Source organism: Lontra canadensis, unplaced genomic scaffold (genome assembly GCF_010015895.1).
Source record: "Lontra canadensis isolate GAN:19392208 unplaced genomic scaffold, GSC_riverotter_1.0 scaffold9, whole genome shotgun sequence".
NCBI classification, from domain to species: Eukaryota; Metazoa; Chordata; class Mammalia; order Carnivora; family Mustelidae; genus Lontra; species Lontra canadensis.
This window is the reverse complement of record NW_022631003.1, coordinates 14,386,332-14,407,624: the sequence shown is the minus strand read 5'-3', so window position 1 is coordinate 14,407,624 and position 21,293 is coordinate 14,386,332. Positions and strand designations below refer to the sequence as shown.

The following is a 21,293-nucleotide window of genomic DNA, read 5'->3' as shown; positions in this document are numbered from 1 at the left end:
AGCTTAAATGGCAAATATGATGCACATAGATCACCTTAATGGAACACAAATCCTACATAATTTTATTGTTATCCGTGCTCTTTTTAATTCTTCCGGAGAGGGCTATATGTTTATCAATTCAAATAATTTCTAAATACCAAGAAACCCTGCTTTGTCATTCCTGTACTGAGACAATGTTGGCCAAAGGAGGAGGGCGGAATGGAGAACCCATTGTTTTAGGCAAAAACGTGGCCCAGCTCTTCTGCCCCGGAGTTGCGATTACTTACAGACTGGCGGCAGCTCATACTCGACTTCAAGAACCACTCTTTCGCCGACATTCTTCAGCAAGCTGATGATCTCATCATGGCGGAATTTGGCCAGGTTGATCCCATTCACTGCTTTGATGTAGTCCCCTACATCCAGCTGGTCACTTCTGCAATATAGGGAATGTCGGTTCAGCGGACCCGTCCTCTCTACAGGCCTATGTTTTCCATGTTCCCTTCGTGAAAATGCACCCAATCCCCAAGGCCCGTGTGGCCGGAGCCCCTGCCTTCTAGGGTGTGGCTGTCCCCTCTCCCCGCCCCCAGCCCCGGGAGTAGGAGTACAGCTAAAGGTGGATGAGAGATTCAGCGATCCCTCCCCTGCTCACCAGGATACTTTGAAAGCCCTCTACAGCATCTGCTGTGGTCTCTAATTTTTTCCTAACCCATTGCGTCTTTTATTTTTAAAGAGCACCATGACACAAAATAAAGAGGTTTCTGGTTGCTGTTTGGTTGCTCTGCCTGTAAAGAGTTGGTTCTCTAGGAACAGAGTATCCAGATCCTGGCACACCAGGGATAAAAGGGACTTTTTCTTCCTTTTTAATCTCTATCATTTTGCTGCCGGCCTCCCAGACATTTCCTAGCTCTCAAGATCTTCCCTGGGAGTTTGCTGAGGGCTAAGGAAAGGGTCAGCTTCTTTTGCTACTTATTGCTTACAGCAGGATTAAAAAAAAAAAAGAAGAAGAAAGAAAGGAAGGAAGAAAGAAAGAGAACAAATTACAATGAAAGCATTGGGTTTCAGTACCGTTCTTGCTTCTCCCCGGCACCATAATAGGACTGTGGCAAATTTAGGGGTTTTAGGCAGACTTTATTTCTAAGGCAAGAGCAGGCAGTGAGACCAAAGACAGTTCTTACAATCTGCGTCACGAATGAGGACCTTCAGTAATACTCTGTCCCCAAACAGAAACACCTAAATGCATTTATTTTATATAAGTCCAGCTCTAACCATTCCTCTTTGGCGAGCTCTCCTAATCTGCTCCCGCCTGCGGTCCCTCCATGCTGTCCCTCTTCCCTCGGGTTTACTCACTCTCACTGGACAACTTAGTCACCTAATGCTCCGTGAAAATGCTCACCTTGTCGCTTTTTACTATCACGCAATGCTGTTATTGTTGCCATGCTTTTCACGCTTTTTACACCTATCTCCTCTAGTAAATTATAAGCCCCCCTAGGTAGGGATCTTATCTGTAATTATTTTAGTTTACTACTTGGAAAATGGTAGTGCCTTCAACAATGAATAGTTGGGCACTGATCATGTGACTGGCACAGCACCACCTTTAATTATGGCATCAATACAACTGAAGATGGCATTTTTCCCTTCTATTTGCTCTCGCTTCCAGGCTATGTAGGAAAAAGTTCTGAAGATGTACGAAGCCCTAGCATCACAGATGGGCCACGACTGTTATAAAATAAAGGAGGCCATGGGGGTGCAAAGAAGGCTCTCTCCTCCTGAGAATAGGAGATTAAGATGCTTGTGTTGATATCAGCCTACTTTATAAACAATACCCAGATTATGGAGCAATCAATTAGATGAAGCTCATATATTGTACAAACAAGCTGATCATCCAAAGTAGTCACCATTCTCGATGATACTTTATAAAGCAAGAACTCTAAAACTTAATTTGTGATTTCGTGGACAAGACTATCAGTGCCCAGGATTTAAGACCCATGAACCTCACTTGTAATGAAACCAGACTGTCCCCTCTAAAGTACTTGGTGACTCCGTCTATAAAGCGAGCCCTTCTGTACCCAGCAAGCAAGACATTCTGCCTTTGGCCATGACTAGGCCAATGTGCCGTTCATCAGAACAAGGACACCGTGAGACGTCTTCATCTAAACTTTCTATCTTTTTGGAAGTTGTGTCTTTGTCTTGATGAAAGGGAAGGTCTCGCAGGTAGAAAAGCAGAGACGATATGGGACAAGGAGAACTGTCACTCAGACACTTGGAGCTGGCCTCCCTCCTCCTCTAGGCTTACCACATCCCTCCATGCCAGGCTCCCGAGTGCCCATTTTATGGCTCATCAGTCCCGTTTCTGTGATCAGAGTGTCTCAATCCCACAGCAGCCCGTCTCCTGTTCAGCGGCACGTTTGGGGACGACAGCCACACAGGCTTTTTTAAAATCAAAGTCTTCTGAGGGCCTGGTGGCTCCCCGGTGACTCGGTACAGGCCAGAAAAGCTTCTGAAAACATGCCCCAGTACGCTTCTGCCCAGCAGACGGCAGCTGTCCTATTTATTTATTCGTGACCTTTTTTGATGGAGCCTCAATTTTCGCATTAATCACCCCCCTGTGTTCCTTTTCCTACACCCCTCTGAGATGCATTACCTAGCAGCAATTCCTCCTTGCCGCAGGTTCGAGACTCTGGGCTTGCCGTCCTTGTCAACTCCACCCGACACCGTCAGCCCGAGGGTGGTGCCCTCCTTCTTCATCAGCTCAACCACGGTGGAGCCTTTGAATTCCTCTGTGAAAAGAAAAGCATTTGCCTTATTAAATGGCAGTCGAATCACGGGATACTGTTGCGCCTGGTGAAGGGACTCCTTCCCATAAACTCTCCCTGCTTTTTCTTTTACGAGAAAAGATCTGCAGCCTCTTTTCCACCGCAATTTGCGGAGTATCTCAGAAAGACGTCCATGCAGGTTAGGCGGAGAAGATATTCCATTAGAGGTTATTAAAATGGGTACCAGTGGGGTAGTTCCATCTAGGGTCACAATAAAGAGGCCAGCATGGATTATATGCAAATGACAATATCTGCCCTTTGCCCTTTGTTTTCTGTCGTTCTCAAGCGACTTTCTCGGGTTTCTCTCCTTGCAACTCCAGCGGGAAGAACTGAGAGTTGCAAGATAAGGGCCTAGAACAGAGTTTTAAGTAATGATACAACAAGAATGATTTTAAATAATAATATATATTATGCATCAGCAAACTCCAAGCTGTCGGTGCGATTCGGCTGAATACAGCAATGGACACAAGAGAAGAGAGCTGTCTATAGGTTCAAGAAAAATATTCCTTTGAGAGGCAGGGCAGAAGGTCATGGCGGGGAAGGAGGGAAAAAAATGAAACAAGATGGGACCGGGGAGGGAGACAAACCATAAGAGACTCTTAATCTCAGGAAACAAACTGAGGGTTGCTGGGGGGAGGGGGAGGAGGGATAGGGTGGTTGGGTAATGGACACTGGGAGGGTATGTGCTATGGTGAGTGCTGTAAATTGTGTGAGACTGATGATTCACAGACCTGTACCCCTAGGGCAAATAATACATTATATAATAATAAAAAAAGATAAAAAAAAAGAAAAATATTCCTGACTCTATTGTTTCTCGTCTTTCGGGAAACAAAGTATAATGGCTTCAGGTAACAACTCATATCACTTTGTACAGGACGTGTCACAGTATGGTAAGGCAGGGTTGGTCCTCAGAATCCCCAGGTAACTGCCATAAATCCCTCATTCTACACTTTCAAATTTAAGATCTCACAGATCTTGTCCACACAATGTCTCTATACGAAGAGGGGACCCAAATCTTCTGATTTTAGGCACAACAGAAAGTGAGAAAACTTTGAGCATATCCTTTCTTTCAGAAGTAAAAATGGGTAGTCAACCTTGACCTACCCAGAGGTTAATTATGATAAACGCCGTATTCAAGTTCTCTGTTACATTATTCCCCCCTCTGGATACACACTTTCTGGAGAGGGATGGGGAAATTCAAGTTGCCCAGTTCCTCCTGAATCACATTACGAATTTTAGGAGTTATGATCTAGGACATCAAAGACACTCATATTCAAATGCAAGAATGGGGGGCACTTGGATGGTTCAGTGGGTTAAAGCCTCTGCCTTTGGCTCAGGTCATTATCTCAGGGTCCTGGGATCGAGCCCCACATCAGGCTCTTTGCTCAGCAGGGAGCCTGCTTACCCCCCCACACACACACCCGCCTGCCTCTCTGCCTACTTGTGATCTCTGTCAAATAAATAAATAAAATCTTTTTAAAAAAAGCAAGAATGGACTTTCTTCTTCGAAGTTAAGAAACCCAAAAGGTTACTGGCACACCTCTTCTCCTTCCTTAATTACACATAACAGAATTAATTATTTCAAAAATCTATAGGAATGCTTACCATAAAGTTTTTAAATTGTTGCTGCTGGTATACTACCTCACTAGCCAATGAAAAAAATCAAATCATGTTTGGGAGGGAAATTTTCACTCATCTGACCTAGTAAGGAGAACAGAGTATTCCAGGAAGGAAGGTGAGGGCCCAGGCCACTGATTTTCTCACCAACGTACTGAGTCGCATCCCAGGCAAGGCTTTCAAGATTGTCAGGTCCTGTATGTGACCTTAGCAACCTAGAACACCCACTGTTTCATGATAGACTCACGACCCTGCATATGTGAGTGGTACTGTTTTTTTAAAGTAGAAGCCAAGGAAGAGTCTATGAGTGTGAATGATATCAGCTTCATTCTCTACATTTTGTACATAATTGAAATTCAAGGATCAAAAGTCTTGTCATGCGTATACAAGCACAGGGCCTTTTCCATCATTTACCAGAAGCGTTTGAAACAAAATTTCATCACTGTATGCATTTAACCTGTATCCCCTCAAATCAGAATAAAACAGCCCCTCTCCTCCCATAAAAACATAAATAAGCTCAGCTGATATTTACAGAGCCCAACTTAACAACCAGCCCCTATAAGTCCTTCTTGGCAGGAGGCTAGGTATACATTATGTTCAAAATTAGGTTAAATAGTTAAAGTAATGAGAATGACATAGCAGATGATGACTAGACACAATATAGAGGCATAATGTGCTCAACGATTTTGCCTAACAGAAGAATTTTTTGCATTTTCTTTAAATATGTAGATTGATCCTGTATATTTAAGCATTTGGTCACAGATCTGTACTTGAAGAATTGGAAGGATAGTTTTTTAAGGGCCTATTTCAAAGGTCAATCAGAAATGGACAAGGAAGCAACTATGAAACACTGATAACTGGTATGGGAGAAATAAGTTTTAACTAACAGGACCTTCATTCCTACTCAGGTTTTCAAGAACATGTTTCCTGCCTAAAATGGGATACCTACATAGGTGCAGACTTATGGAATGTGGATAATGCAGTTTTCTCCAGAAGGGATCCAGGTCCTTACCAGGCTTCTGGCTGAATCCTGGAAATCTAGAAAAAGCTTAATTCCTTTAGTTTAATTTGTTCTTGTTAAAATATAAATCTATCTGGGCTTCTTTTTAAACTGGTAATAGTCAATTACCTTCTTATTTTAAAATCTTTCCAAACTTTCCCCAAGTGCAAGTTTTAGTAACTTGAAAGAGAAAATATTGACGTGCCAGTTAATTGAGTAATTTGTGCATTCATGGATTCGAGCATTTACGGAGTGCCTACTACGAGCCAGACAATGAAACTCAAGAGATGAAAAAGTCACAGATGCTTGCAGCCTAGTCACAGAGGCAAATGAGTCCCAGACCACCATGTCAGAGTGTGATCTGGGGCAAGGTGGCCACATGAGAGACGGGCTTGGCTACGACGTAAAGGGAAGAGCGGCTGTTCCCAATGCCGCATCTATCTCACAATTTTGTCTCCTGTCTAATCTGTCTGTATTTATCAAGCAGGATAAGCTGAGCAGAACAGACTAAAGGAGGAATCTAAATTAGGCAAAACTCAGGAGTTAAGAGAGAATATTGTTGCAAGAAAATGTGCTGAATCATGTGAACGTTAACTGACAGTAAGCATATCTAGACCCCAAAGGACTGACTAAATCTTCTGCGGGTGTTTTGAAGGAACAGGAGAAAAGCAGCAATTGGGAGAGGGAGGAACATGCTTCTGGAGTTTACTTCCTGCTAATCTGCACTCTCCATAAGATGAGTCGATCATGTTATGTATTTTTTGGTGTTTCGTGTTTGCATAATGATCTAATGGCAAAGAGAAATGATGACAGATGCATTCAGTTGCATGAGTTCATGTACATAGCAAAGCTTACTGAACAAAACTGCAGCAAAACACTGGAACTTAGGCCAGTCAATATGTAGTGACAATTTCTTTCTTTGTGATTTAAATTGTAAACATCCCTTCCCAAATTAAGAGGACCATGTAGAGAAGACTGTAGCTTCCTCAAATTAGCAAGCAGCACAGGGAACAGATGATGCCCAGTTGGCAAGGAATGAGATGGTTCTGGATTACACGTTTTCCTTCATCACCATATTTAATTATCTTGGCAAAGAAATTGCAGGTTTACATCTGTATCTGTACTCACTCAACATAGCCAACAAGAATCACACCGATAGAATGGAATTTAGTTGTTTGCTGTTTCCCTTGGATTTGTAATTCAATCCTCTTGACTAATGAACTCCAGAAAGCCTTAAGGAAAGTAATAGTGATGCCTGGTGAAAGCAAGAGAATTACGAAAAGTTCTTGCAAACAAGGAAGTTCAATAACATAGATAGTTACAAAATTAATGTGCAGGAAACCATGTCCTTTACATAAACAAATAGATGGTTAGAAGTTATCATAGAAGGAAAAAAAAGCCATTTACAATAGCAAAAAAAAAAAAAATCCCAGGAAAAATTTAATGAAAAGGTACAAGATTTACATGAAGAAAACATCAAAAACATTTCTGAGGAACAGAAGATGAGAACAAATGTAAAAGCACTGCATCGATTCATTCAATAAAAAAATGAGCACTTACTACATGCCATGCATCGTTCTAGGCTTTGGAGATCTAAAACTGAACACAACCGAGAAAACCCTTGCCATCTAGGAATTAATATTCTAGTAGGTAGCATAATCTAACATCAAAAATACGTCAATTCTTTTTAATCTCTGAAGTTCATAATATCAATAAAAATGCCAATAAGATTTTTTGGACCCAAGATATATTTAATATTATTGCAAAAATGGGACATGCATCCTTGCAAAGATTCTGCAAATAATTGTTGTCCCAAAGTAGAGCTGTTTAATGTTGCTATGAAAGAATATAGAGAACCTGTCCATGATGCTAACTGAATGAGGTACTGGAGTCATAACTGGAGGTTATGCTACTAATTACAGATACCCAGATACTCTGGAAGCATGAGCCTGGAGTGGGAAGGTTGACAAAGCCTCCTTGTATGCCTTGCAGATGTTGGTCAGAGTCTGGACCTTCTAGGCTTTACTAAAGGAGAGAAGCAGAAAGAAAGGAAGGAAGGAAGGAAGGAAGAGAGGGAGGGAGGGAGGAAGGAAGGGAGGGAGAAAGAAAGAAAGAAAGAGAGAGAGAAAGGGAGGGAGGGAGGGAGAGAGGGAGGGAGGAAGAATGAAAGAGAGGAAGGAGGGAGGGAGAAAAGAAAAAAGAAAAGTAGCATAGACATAGGGCATTCAGGACCCATCATCAGACCATCCTAGTGTTTTGTAATACTGATTTGCATAAAAGAAAGGTATGGCATAAGAATCATATTTTGTTTCACAAAACTCTTTGGCATCTGGACATTCTGGCTTCATGGCTTATTTTAAAAAATATAATTGGTGGGTATTACGGAGGGCACATATTGCATGGAGGAATGGGTGCGGTGCATAAACAATGAATTCTGGAACACTGAAAAGAAATTTAAAAAAGAAATAAAAATTTAAAACATATATACTATTAGTTTACTGTGAGAGAAAAAAAATCTGCAAACACAAATTATGTGAAATGTGATATAGAAAAAAAAAAAAGAAGTCAAGAAAGGGCTGTCATGGTGCAATCTGCGAGGACCCTTATCAGGCTGGGCAAGTAGTGCTCTGGATGGCTCCTTGGAAGAGTGATCCCTGAGTTTTCTTGACAAGAGCCTCAGTTCAGCAAATGGAGAAGGGAAGGTACTAGAGGCACAGGAACAGTAAATGATAGGTGATTACATGGGTTCTGGGAAGAGGATATCCATCAGTTCAATTTGTACTTTGTCTATCAGGCTGTGTGTTAGAATAACCTGGGGAGCTTTTCAAATACCAATGCCTGGGCCAAACCCAGAACAAACCATCAGAGTACCCCCTGATGGTGATTTTTTAAATCAAACTTTAAATTTTGAGATAACTGTAAATGCTCATGGAGTTCTAGGAAATATTGTAGAGATCCTGTATACCCTCTGTCTTGTTTTCACTTGTGGTAATATCATGTGAAACTGTAATCAATATCACAAACAGGATATCGACATGATGCTGTCAAGATACAATATAACAAGTTCCCACACCCACTTCTCTCCTCCCGGACACCCTCCTTAACCCCTGGCAAACACTAACCCATTCTCTGTGTTCATAACTTTGTCATTTTAAGACTGTTAAATAAATTGCATCATAGAGTTTGAAACCTTTGTGGTTGACTTTTTACATTCTGTACAATCTTCTATACTGTAACAATAGTTTGTTCCTTTTTAGTGCTGAGTAGTAGTCCAATGCATAGATATACCACTGTCTGCTTAGCCATTTACCTGTTGAAAGATGTGTAGGTTGGTTGTTGTTTGAGACTGTTATGAATAAAGCTACTGTAAACATTCATGCACAGGTTTTTGTGTGAACCATAATAATTCATTTCTCTGGAATAAATGTCCAGGAATACAACTGCTGGGTCATATGGTAGTTCTATATTTACTTTTCTTTTTTTGATTATTTAATTTTATTATGTTATATTAGTCATCACACAGTACTTCATCGGTTTTTGATGTAGTAAGTAGTGTTCCATGATTCATTATTTGCGTGTAACACCCGGTGCTCATTGCAATACGTGCCCTCCTTAATACCCACCACTGGGCTCACCCATCCTTCCATCCCCCACTCTGAAATCTTCAGTTTGTTTCCTGGAGTCTATAGTCTCTCATGGTTCATCTCCCCCCGATTCCCTCCCCTCATACTTACTTTTCTACTAAATTGCTAAATTGTTTTTCAAGATAGCCATACCATTTTATATCCCCACCAGCAGTGTATGAATGATTCAGTTTTTCTACATCTTGTCCACTACTTGATGTTAGCCATACTGATAGGTGTGTCAGTAATATCTAATTGTGGTTTTAATTTTTGCGTAATTTGAGTCAATTCCCTAATGGAAGGGAAATAGAAATAGAGGGGAATACTGAGTGCCTATGAGCCAGACAATGAAACTCGAAGATGAAAAAGTCACAGATGCTTGCAGCCTAGTCAGAGAGGCAAATGAGTCCTAGACCACCATTTGTGGTCTGTGTATTTATTTGCCATCTGCATATCTGACAGATGACGTATCTTGCCATCTGACATTTCTTTGGTGAAATGTCTCTTTATGTCCTTTGCCTATTTTCTTTAGATCACTTGCTTTTTTACTATTGAGCTTTGAGAATTGTTATATATTTGAGGTAATAATCCCTTGTTGATGATGAGATTTGCAAATATTTTCTCCCAGTCTGTAGGTTTTCTTTTTACTCTTTTAACAAGGTCTTCTGTAGAGCAAATATTTTTAATTTTGATGAAGTTTAATTAGTCAATTTTTCCTTTTATGGGTCATGTTCTTGTCAAGTCTAAGAACTCTTCACCAAGCCTCAGATCTTGAAAATTTTCTCCTTTCTTCTATAGTTTCTAAAAGTTCTATAATAATATTATAACATACTATAACCATAATATTATAGAACTATCCATTTTGAGCTAAATTTTATTTAAAGTGTGAGACTCAGTAAAAAATTCATATATTTTTTGAGGGGAAAGTTCTATAGATGACCAATTGCTCCAATACCATTTGTTGAATAAGCTATCTTTCCTCCATTAAATTGCTTTTGCACCTTTTCAAAAATCAATTATTTTATATACCATTACTAAGTACTTCTGATTCTTTCAATTTATATGTATTATTTTATTATTTTTTTTCCAAGTTGCTAGTAAGTGGTTAGGAAACAATATATACTGTGTTTGTCAATTTCCAGATTCTTCATTCTTTATTTTGTTCCATTGATGTATTTATCCCTCCACAGATACCACACAGTCCTTATTACTGTATCTATAAAATGAGTCTTGAAATTCAGTAGGCTGATTCCTCCCTCTTTATTGTTCCTTTAAAAAATTATTTCAATTATTTCTTTGCCTTTCCATATAAATTTTGGAATAGTATTGTCTATATCTACAAAAACTTTACCTGGGATTTTTATAGGATCTGCATTAAGACTGTATGCCAGTTTAGAAAGAATAGACATCTTTACTATGTTGAATCTTCAAATCTATGAATCTGTTACGTCTCTCCAGTTACACAGACCTTCTTTGATTCATTCATCAGCATAGCGTAATTTTCAGCATATAAGTTCTATACACGGTTTAATAGTTTTACACCTGAATATTTCATTTTGGGGGTAACAACTGTAAATGGTATTATGTTATTAATTTTGACGTACATATATTCATTGCTAGTATATACATGTATAATTGATTTTTGTATATTAATTTTGTATTTTGTGGTCTTACTGAACTCAATACTTCAAGGAGGTTTTTTTTTTTTTTTTGTTTGTTTGTTTTGGCTTTCTTAGGGTTTTCTATGTAGACCATCATGTTCTCTGCAAAAAAGGATAGTTTTATTTGTTTCCAATCAGAATGCCTTTTATTTTTCCTTTCTAGCATAAAGCATGAGTTAGAAATCCCAGAACAATGTTGAATGAGTGGTAAGAGTAGATATCCTTGCCTTCTTTCTTGTCTTAGGGGAAAGACATCAGGTGCTTCATCATTAAGTATTATGTTAGCTGTAGGTTTTTGTAGATACTCTTCATCAAGCTGAGGAAGTTCCCCTCTATTTCTATTTTTCTGAGAATTTTTATCATGATGAGTATGAATATTGTCAATTTTTTCACCTTGATTAGTTGTGGATCATGTGATTTTTCTTCTTTAAAGTGATAATGTAGTGGCTTACACTGATTTTCTAATATTAAACCAATCTTGCAAACCAGAAATCAATCCTACTCATTCATTATATATGATTCTTTTTATACATTGGTGGATTCTATTGCTAATATTTTGGTAAGGATTTTCTTTGCATCTATATTCATGAGGAATATAGTACGTAGTTTCTTTTTGTGCTATCTTTGGTTTTGGTATCAGGGTAATAATATGAGTTTCATAATATGAATTGGAGAATACATTCCTTCCTTTTCTATTTTCCGAAGAGATTATACAGAATTGGTGTTTATTCTTTTTAAATATTTGGTATAATTTTTCAATGAAGCCACTTGAATCTGAACTTTTTTTTCTTTTGCAGGTTTTAGATTACAAATTCAATCTCCTTAATAGTTATAGGACTATTTATATTAACTATGTCACATTGTGGTGAGTTGTGGTACGTTGTGCTTTTCAAGGAATTGGTCCATATCAATTATGAAAATCCTTGCAGGTGGGGGAACTGGGCTTAGGTATTTTTTTTAAAGCTCTCCAGGTGATTCTGACATGGAGTCAAGTTTGAGAGATACTGATTTAGAGATTGGTGCCATGAAGAAAGATGAGTAGAAAACAGACTGGGAAGCAAACAAAGAAATTGCTCAGATTTAAGTTTTAGGAGAGGTAAGCCTGTTATTAGGTAAAGTAGTGGACTTGGTAATGATGGCATGAAGTGTTAAGGAGAAAGGTATTAGATTTAAGTCAAGGAGAACCTTTAAAAGCAACTGCAGTAAAATAATGTAAGTTAGACTTTGTTGTGACAACAAATAAAAAAAGGAACAATTGCTCAACCACAACAGAAGTTTATTCTGTTCATATATAAGCCTAAGGTGGGTCTTGCTGATCAACACCCAGCTCCTCTCCACATAATGGTTCAGGAATCTATGATTTGTTCCATTTTTACGACACTGTCATCTTCCAGGACTCTGGTTTTCAAGTTATGAACTAAGACGCCTCAAGGTTCCCTAGTGAACTCACAGGACCACCGTAGACTATTTTAAATTTTTGAGGAACATAGAGCCATTCTTGATATCTGTTGGACACAACACCACCTATTATCTTGAAGTAGTTTTGCTCAACATTGGATAATACTGCATTGCTTTTGTTGATGTCCTACCTTTCCAAAGTTAGGTTTTGAGTTTTATAAGAAGGGAGCTCTATGTGAAAAGCAATGTAGAACAGGAAATAAAGCTGTTAATGTTTGATCTGAAAGTCTGAGAAGTTGTGCAGTGCCCAAGAAACAAACATATACCATTCTAAGTACTTCTGATTCTTTCAGTTTGTATGTATTATTTTTTTTCAAATTGCTAGTAAGTGGTTAGGATAATATGTACTATGTTGTTTGGACTTAGCTACTTAATAAATGGAACTATTGATATTTCATTTGACCTGGAGCTCCTGTAAAAAAAAAATTAATTACTGAGACATTAAGGGCTCTACAACTGAGAAAGTTTGGAAACTTCTGATCTAGGACTTTAACCTGTCTTCATGCACCTGGGGCAAGGGGAAAAAGAACTTTTTTAAAAGCCACACTGGTCTGCTTCTGTTCACATTCCAACGGCAAGAACTCATTCCATGTCCACACCTAACCATAAAGGAGGCTAAGAATTGGAATGTAGACAGATGCCAAAGCAATAAAGGTAGGCTGGGTTTTTAGGGACAGGAAGGAAACATATGAAAGACTGAAATCCATCAACAGCTATATGGATGGTATGGATTCCAGATATATTGATGAAGAACTGCCCTGAGTCAGAGACAAATCACTATGTGGGGAGTGAGGAACTGTGATGGGCTAGAGGACCTCAAGGTTTCAAACTCGTTTGATTGGGGAATATTGATGTCTGTCACTAAGAAAGGGAATCTGGAAAATGAGAGGAAGTTTCTGTGGCTGTGTCTCATTGAAGAGGGGACAGTCACATGATAAAATACCATATACAGAGAAGGAAAATGTGACTTAAATATCAGGGGAAAAACCTAGTGCTAGGATAGTTTTTGCCATACCTTAAACAAAGTGAGTGGTCTGTAAGACCCTCACCCTACAGCTGTTAAAAAAAAAAAAAAAAAGAAAAAAAAGAAAGTACATTTTAAAAGCAACCTCCATAGGCACATTCAGCCAAATAAGCATTGGTGAAACTCTTTACTTCTTGAAGTTCCATGAACTACACAGATTTTACAAAAAGATAACATAACCAGTGAAATGGAAATACTACTGATGAATACTCTATGCCGTAAGTCACAAATTTCCCAACACTAGTGATAAGGATAGTGTTTCCTCCCCCCTCCCCCGCACCTCCAGTGCCTAGAATGGTGCCTGGCGTATTGGTAGGTATTCCTGGTAACTGCTGAATGAACGAGCACATCAGTTCCAACAGAGGGAATTATGACTAGGCAATGAGCATTGGCTTGCAGCGAACAGAATTATTGTTGGATGGTGCGGAGGCAAACATGATAAAGGAGCAGAATTTAAAGAGCAGAGGACATGGTTATTTCCCTAAGCTTACTTGGTCGATCATCATCATTGTTATTATTTTTACCATTTCTTTAGTGAGGGGGTTTGGGGCCCACACCAGAATACCATAGCTATATCTGTGTATTACTTTTGGAGAGAATATTACTGCTCGCACTATAGTTTTATCTATATATTACTTTTAGTGGTGCCACTAGGAAGTTTATCCCCTCAGGAAATAAGCAGATGCTTTTTCCAATACTCATTCCAAGTTCCTCCTAACAACCCCTGGTTCAGCAAAGCTGCTGGGATCAAAGCTGGGTTTCTGTGATGAATGGCTGTATTTTCAGTCTCAGTTCTTGCCACCCAGACTTGCGGAGAAAGGTCTTCTGGCACTTTCTACCTCTGTGTAGTGACATGAAGGATGGACCTGAATTTCTCTCATCCCCTGGGAATCTGAGCATAAGTTAGACGAGTGGCAGGGATGTACAGCACATAAATATTACCCAGCACAAATATTCATGTGAAACAAAATTATGATTGGTATTTATCTTACACAGTGATAGGGATGGCTGGATTAATATCCATATGTTTCTTAGGGCACCTCAAGAGAAAAAGAATATATAAATATGCAGGACCGAATATAAAAACCTGAGCCTCCTGAAAGGACATGATAAATAGATTGGGATTTAAAAATAGATAAAGCTGAGATGTGGATTCCAGTGTAACTGATTCAGATACAATATGTCTCCTAAAGCATTGGGAAAAGGTGTCACCGATCTTTAAATATGGCAAAACTAGAATTCTTTCAGTTTCCCACTTTTTCAAAATCAATGATTTAATTGTCAAAATTTGGTGTTAAAATTTCCCACTGTCACAACTTATTAACACATTATTTAATTTTTCTGGGTCTTAGTTTCCTTATCTCTAAAATAGTGGTAATAAGAGTACCTACTCCTAGGGTGTTGTGAAAACTAAGTGATAAAATTCTTATAAGGAACTTATTAAGTGACCTTATTATATGCGGCACATGGTATAATATATATTTATTATATTAATATGTATTAATTATTATTGTATTTATTATAGCACCTGCTACATGCTGCACATTAAGTGTTCAAAATATATGTTAGTCATAGGATTATTATTATCACTAGGACCTTAAATTCCAGGTGTGCAGATGACCAATCTTCTACTGTTTCTGATTGTTATGAATAGAAGACAAAACAATGAGCAGTGGCATTTCACCATTTGTAGAGTCATATGTTCCTTTGAGAATCGAATGAAAGCCATGGGCTCCCTCTCCAGAGAAGTTTTGTATACAATTTCAGGGGAATTCATGGGCACTGTTGACCATATCCCTGTACTCAAGAAACCATAAGGCTCTTGAGTCACATCAGATTTGAGCAATGTGAAAATCAAAGAACACCAGCTGCTAGGCTGATATTTTCTAATTTGTGAACATAATCAGGTAGGGGTCATGAAACAGCAAATAACACCCAAACCTACCATTCATATGTTCCTATGTAGTCATTTAACAATCGAAAGGAAGCCATATCCATGATAGAAGAAACAGGAAGTGACTCACCTCAGTGAAACTTGCCCACTTCCTGAGCAGGATGGCCTGTGCGGTGAGCATGTATATCTGAGAATCCATAAGGACCAGCCAAAGGCACTGTGCAGAGAATCCAGTGATTGCGCTTGTCTTAACAGCCCCAGGCAATTGTCCTTTGGGAGAACTCTCCCTCTGTGACTTTTTACTTGCGGCTGGTTTTAACCACATTTTCCAAGTTGTTGACACAATCGAAAACTGGATTCTACAAGTGAATCTTAAAGAATTGGCACAGCCAATTTTGAAATTATTTGGATCTTCCATGGTCTCCTAGAGAAGTTAACTGTATTCTTACAGCTACTTGTGGACCATATCGGTTCAAAAATATTTTTGAGCTCTAGCATTTCACTGCCCTTACCCTTTACAGCTTACATTCTACATGTCTAAGGGACAGACGTCTAGGCTAATAAATTCAGTTAAGTGTGTTTGGTCCACAGCATGGCCCGGGAGCCTGAAGAATCACAGTTCAACCTGTGGTCCTGGGAAAACCTCCTGCAGCCTACAGATGTGCAGTTAGAGATTTAAGTTCATCCTTCAGGTGATAGCTCTTAGGTGATATCTATTAAGATATAAAAAGATATAAAAAGCCAGAGCTACTGTGTAGGCTGGATTAGAATGATCAGATGGTCTGGTCTGGGAGTCCAGTTGAACTAAAGGGATGAGAGATAGGTCTTGTTCAGCTGAGAAGAGAGAAGAGAGAAGAGAGAAGCACTCTGGAAGGGAAGGAAGACATTGAGACAGACAGATGTCTGGTTAAGCTAGTCATCAGGGGGTTAAACTAGCTAGCTCCCAGGAGGAGGGCTAACTGCTGCTGAGGCACTGTTGCTTCTTCAAAGATAACTGGAAGGACACTGCTTGGGGTCTTATTCTGTGTGAGAAGGAAATGGGTGGATGATGAACTTCAACGAGAAATCAGACTTCTTAAATAATCAGGGCAAAGTGGACTGAGAGCTATGCTTGCTCCCATGGCTTCCTCCTTCCCGGGATACCTCAGTACCCAGGAGTCCAGCCTGACTGAATAGAGAAGTTAAAACAAGGAAGTATTCTGACACCTTTTAAGATGCTCCATCCTTTTAGAGCAATTAATACTTTCCAAAATGTTCTCACATCCACGATCGTATTTAACCTTTTGAACAACTCTGTGAAGAGAGTAATCCTCCCATTTTACAGATTAGGAAACTGAGATTTGAAAATTAGTTTGCTGTACAGAACTTTGTAGCTGTTTCAGCACATGAAACTTGCATCCTCGTATAACTGAAAGCCATAAATGTTTAGACTCACCATCAATTAATGGTGAAACAACAATCATAGAATGTAATGAAATGCTATTGAGAAAGGGGCTGAAAAATAAGGCCCTCCAGGTAGAGTCCAAGCCACCAGAGTAACAGTAAGCTAGTGAACTAGTCCCTCTCACGTTGTGACAGACGTCATAGGTATTTATTTGACTTTGTCTTGTTTTACGAGACTTGATCTGTTTCAAATAAAGGAACAGATGGAGAACTAATAGTGCACTCACCGCAGACAAACAAGAGGCAAGGCATCAAGGGAGCCCTGTTGGCTCTCCACGGAGAAGCCAGGCAGCAGGGCTATAGTGAATTTGAGTTTTATTGGAAGCCTCTGGAGACCTCACTGGAATTTAGAACAGGGGGAGGCTGTGCTGCCCCCATCAAGGACAGCTCCCACATCCTACCTTTGACTTCCTCTACCCTCATAAGGACAGGAGACTTCTCTCCTAGCCCCTCTCCTGGTCCGACTCTTTTCTTTGGCTCCACATGGGAAACAACTATATTCTCATCCCAAAGAAAAGGTTTCCCATTAGGGTGAGCATCAGGGAATGAACAGACAAGCCGGAGTCATTACTGCTTCCTCTCTGTCTTAGTACCTCCACCACCGTAGGGAACACGAACTTACCCAACTATCTTGCAGCTTCACTCTGAATATGAAACGTTTTAGTTCGTTCTGTCCCTCCCTGTCTCCCTCCCTCCATCTTTCCATTGAATAGTTACTGATAATTTGCTAAATGCTGGGCACTTTGCTATCTAGCAGTAAACAAGACAGACTCAGCCCCTGCCCTCAAAGAATTTATATCCTAGTAAGAAATATAGATCCTAAACAATTAAAAGTCATAACAAATATGATTAGTAATAATTAGTGAAACAAAGGGTAAGGATTCTAAGTCCAGGGCTAACTAGGAAACAACTGCTTGAAAAATATTCACAACTGGTTCATTATGTTCACATGGTCAAATGGTTTTATAAAATTTGAAAAACATATTTCGGAGTTCTTTTTCTTAAAGAGTTGCCCCCACAACCCAATTCCAAAAGCTTCAGGTACCACAAAACCTAGATCTTCCTCTGGTAACACCACTTTACATCTGAATAGAGCTTCAAGAGTTGCCTCATACAGTAAGATGCATTTTCTCATTTGGAAACCCAGGATCTAAGGATGAAAACATTGAAGCTGTCCAAGGTTAGATGACTTGCCTAAGGACACCATATCAAGCAACTCATTTGCTAGAACTTAAAACCAGGTGCTCTAATCCTAAATTCAACCTTCTTTCCACTATATCATTTTGCTTCATTCAGGCTCTCTTGGCTTGACAAGTTGCCCAAGTGACACTTTACCAAGTGGTCCATATACACCATGGAGTATTATGCCTCCATCAGAAAGGATGAATACCCAACTTTCTTATCAACATGGATGGAACTGGAAGAGATGATACTGAGTGAAATAAGTCAAGCAGAGAGAGTCAATTATCATATGGTTTCACTTATTTCTGGAGCATAAGAAATAACATGGAGGGGGGCACCTGGGTGGCTCAGTGGGTTAAAGCCTCTGCCTTCGACTCAGATCATTGTCCCAGGGTCCTGAGATCGAGCCCCACATCGGACTCTCTGCTTGGTGGGGAGCCTGCTTCCTCCTTTCTCTCTGCCTGCCTCTCTGCCTACTTGTGATCTCTGTCAAATAAAAAAAAGAAAGAAAGAAAAAAGAAAAGAAATAACATGGAGGACAGGGGGAGATGGAGAGGAGAAGGGAATTGAGGGAAATTGGAGGGGGAGATGAACCATGAAAGACAATGTACTCTGAAAAACAATCTGAGGGTTTTGAAGGGGCGGGGGGTGGGAAGTTGAGTGAGCCTGGTGGTGGGTATTATGGAGGGCACATATTGCATGGAGCACTGGGTGCGGTACATAAACAATGAATTCTGGTACACTGAAAAGAAATTAAAAAAATAAAAAATTTTTTAAAAAGTCCCAAATTCTAATAAAAAAATTCCAAGACTATTTTTCTTTTTCTTCTTGAATGTAAGTATGAAACATTAAAACAAATAGTGGTTCAAACAGATTGTGAAAGTCACTTTCACACAACAGATAAAGGAATATTTACTGATTTGTATTAAGTGAGCGACCTGCCAAATCCTCATTTGGAAGGCCACCCCAGTTCCAGAAAATAACACCTTTGTGTTGAATTTCATGAAACATATGCCTTGCTGAGTATCTAAAGAAAAGGCTTACTCTTTTTTTTTATTGTTTTAATTTTTGTTCAACTCAGTGATATATATACACATATGGACATATTTTTTCTCCTATCTGAAATCTGGATACACATTTCCTAGAAGAAAATCACCACTCTCGTTTTCTTCCCCACTACAGACTCTCCCTTAACAGATTCATCATGTGGTCTGAATACAATACCCGCCTACTTTATCAAGTATGAACAGAGCAAAGGACAGTTTCTTTTTAAAAGCACAATGCCCTACCAACGCCTTTAAAAATCCATTAAAGAAATATCTCACCAAGCCCAGGAGAGCATTACAATAATTGCTTCTCTCACCCAGGTGAAAAAGGACATATCTGTCAACGAAAGAAGTGCAGAAGCAATTAACACCTCAACACTCTCCTAGGAAATTGCTTAAATTAAGGAAATAAGAGGGATGCTATATGGTTATTGTATTTCTCATATTTAGTTACTAGCATGGCTGGAGAGTACCTCAGTCATTCCCAACTACTCTCCCCCAAGTAACAGGGTCAGGAGCCAGCATGGGCATGACTTCGGGGTGTATGTGGATGACCCCATGTGTGGCCCATATGGGTTCTCCATTTACTCCATTTTTCCCGGGCTAGGAGCAGAAATAGGGCTGGTAGATGCACTAATGAAATCTACATCCAAGGCTAGATATGTGTTAAATCAGTAGCTTCTCAGGCATACAAAACTCATTTCTGAATTCTGTGCTACCACAACGGAACTGCTTTCTTCTTGCTCTCCTAAAGCTGGGCTACCAAAAGTTCATGTTTACCACGCCTTCTCTACAAATAGCAGAGGCCTGTGATTGAGCTGGGGAATGAATCAGACAGCTAAAAGCCTTTGTTTGTCAGCCACAAGATCTAGAGAGAACCTAGAAACCCAATCTATCATCTCTCCCTCTTCTGGGAAACACCCAGTAATATTATATGGCCTTTATTGTACAATATAGGTACACAAATCTGCTTAGGGTTTTGAGAGAAGCTGAAAATAGGGCCTGGGATTCTACAAATCTTAGTAAAGGGAAAATATATTTCTTTCTTTCCTCCCCACCCCATCCCCAAAGTTGGAATATTGAAGAGGGACCAAAGCTACTCAGAATTCCCAGAGAAAATTACAGAGGATGCTGTAGTTCTCCCCCCGACCCTTTTTTAAATAGGTGAGGTCAGGTAAAAATGAAAAAGAAAGCACACCAGAAGAAAAGCATCAATGAACCCAGAAAGATGCTGGGGGGAGACTTTGAAGGAGGAGGGCACTTCTTCACCCTTCCTGGTGACTGAATTATACTACAGACAGCCTTAGAGTTCAAGACCTACTTTCATCTGTTTTTTTTTTTTTTCACTCTGTGCCTATAAACACCATCCAGCACGATGAGAGCCATCGATGTCTTCTTCACACAGTTTCAGTGACTAATAACTGCACTCACTAAACACCTTATGTGGACCAAGACTGACGTAGGCTGTGGCAAAAGTAGCAGGTGATGGTGACAATGATTGTTGGGAGGCTACTTATACTTTTTGAAAGCATTTCTTTATAGAATGGGGATGATCCTCAAAAACTACCACATCTCATAAGTAGGCAACTTACAGTTATGTATTTGTGCATAAGGATGAGGACTGCTGTAGGATAGATCTCCAGAAAAGTTGGGAAAAGTGGATATATTTTTAAACATTTGGATGGATGCTACCAATGTGTTTTCTAAGAATTTTATATTCCTACCAACAATATATGTTCGTATTTTCCTGTGTCCTTGATATAATTTAAATATTAGTCATTTCATTTTTTTGCAAACTTCTAATATATCCTTCCCTTTATCTCTTGCTCCTGAGAACAGAGGATGAGTTCTTGTTCCCATAGCTACTACACCTTCATGTGGGCTTACTAGAAAGAATAGTTCTTGGATATGTTCTATTAGAATATGGACAACTTTTTCATGTGAGAACAATAGGTGGTGTTAAGGACACCTAGAAGAATGTTTTCGAGTTCTCTAGGCCCAAACAAGAACATGGGAAGAAGTCTAATGCTGGTAGAATCTGGGCTAATGTTACTTTCAGCATGGTGAAATGTTGGGTTACTCAATTCTAATGATGCATATCTCGAGCGGCTTCTAAGGAGAATGATCTTAAATTGGAAAAGGTAGAATTTAAAATTAATGCATGAGAAAACTGCTGAAAGTAGGTAAAGTGATAGTAGAACAATTCCTTGGCTGTTTAAAATCTATTTTAAGGAGCTTTCTAGAGTCAGAAAATGACCTCCCCTAGCATTAAGAGAATGTACAGATGTGACCATGAAATGAAGATATGCCAAAAGACTAGGAACGAGTAAGCATCTCGATTTTTATAATGAAGGGCTCTGGAAATCATGGATTGCTAGGATTAAGGGCATGTCCTGGTAAAATCTGAGATAGAATTATCTCACCACTGAAGAATAAGGCATGCAAATCAACATTATATATAAAAACAATATAATATAAGTACAAACTTGAGCCTTTTAGTGGGCTTTGAGAAAGATCTCTTATGATAACCTGTGGACAGAACAGAGTACCGTG

The 21,293-nt window shown here is 39.4% G+C and overlaps 1 protein-coding gene across 7 annotated transcripts in view; it reads right to left on the bottom strand.

Annotated features, from left to right (window-relative positions):
* GRIP1 (glutamate receptor interacting protein 1) overlaps positions 1–21,293 on the bottom strand; it is a 663,043-nt gene that overhangs the window by 145,452 nt on the left and 496,298 nt on the right. For all 7 annotated transcript variants that reach the window (XM_032854882.1, XM_032854884.1, XM_032854883.1 and 4 more), the window contains 2 exons: positions 2,621–2,756; positions 267–412 (listed from right to left, as the gene is read on the bottom strand). In XM_032854882.1, coding sequence (XP_032710773.1) covers positions 267–412; positions 2,621–2,756 — 282 coding nt within the window. The remainder of the gene's footprint in view (positions 1–266; positions 413–2,620; positions 2,757–21,293) is intronic.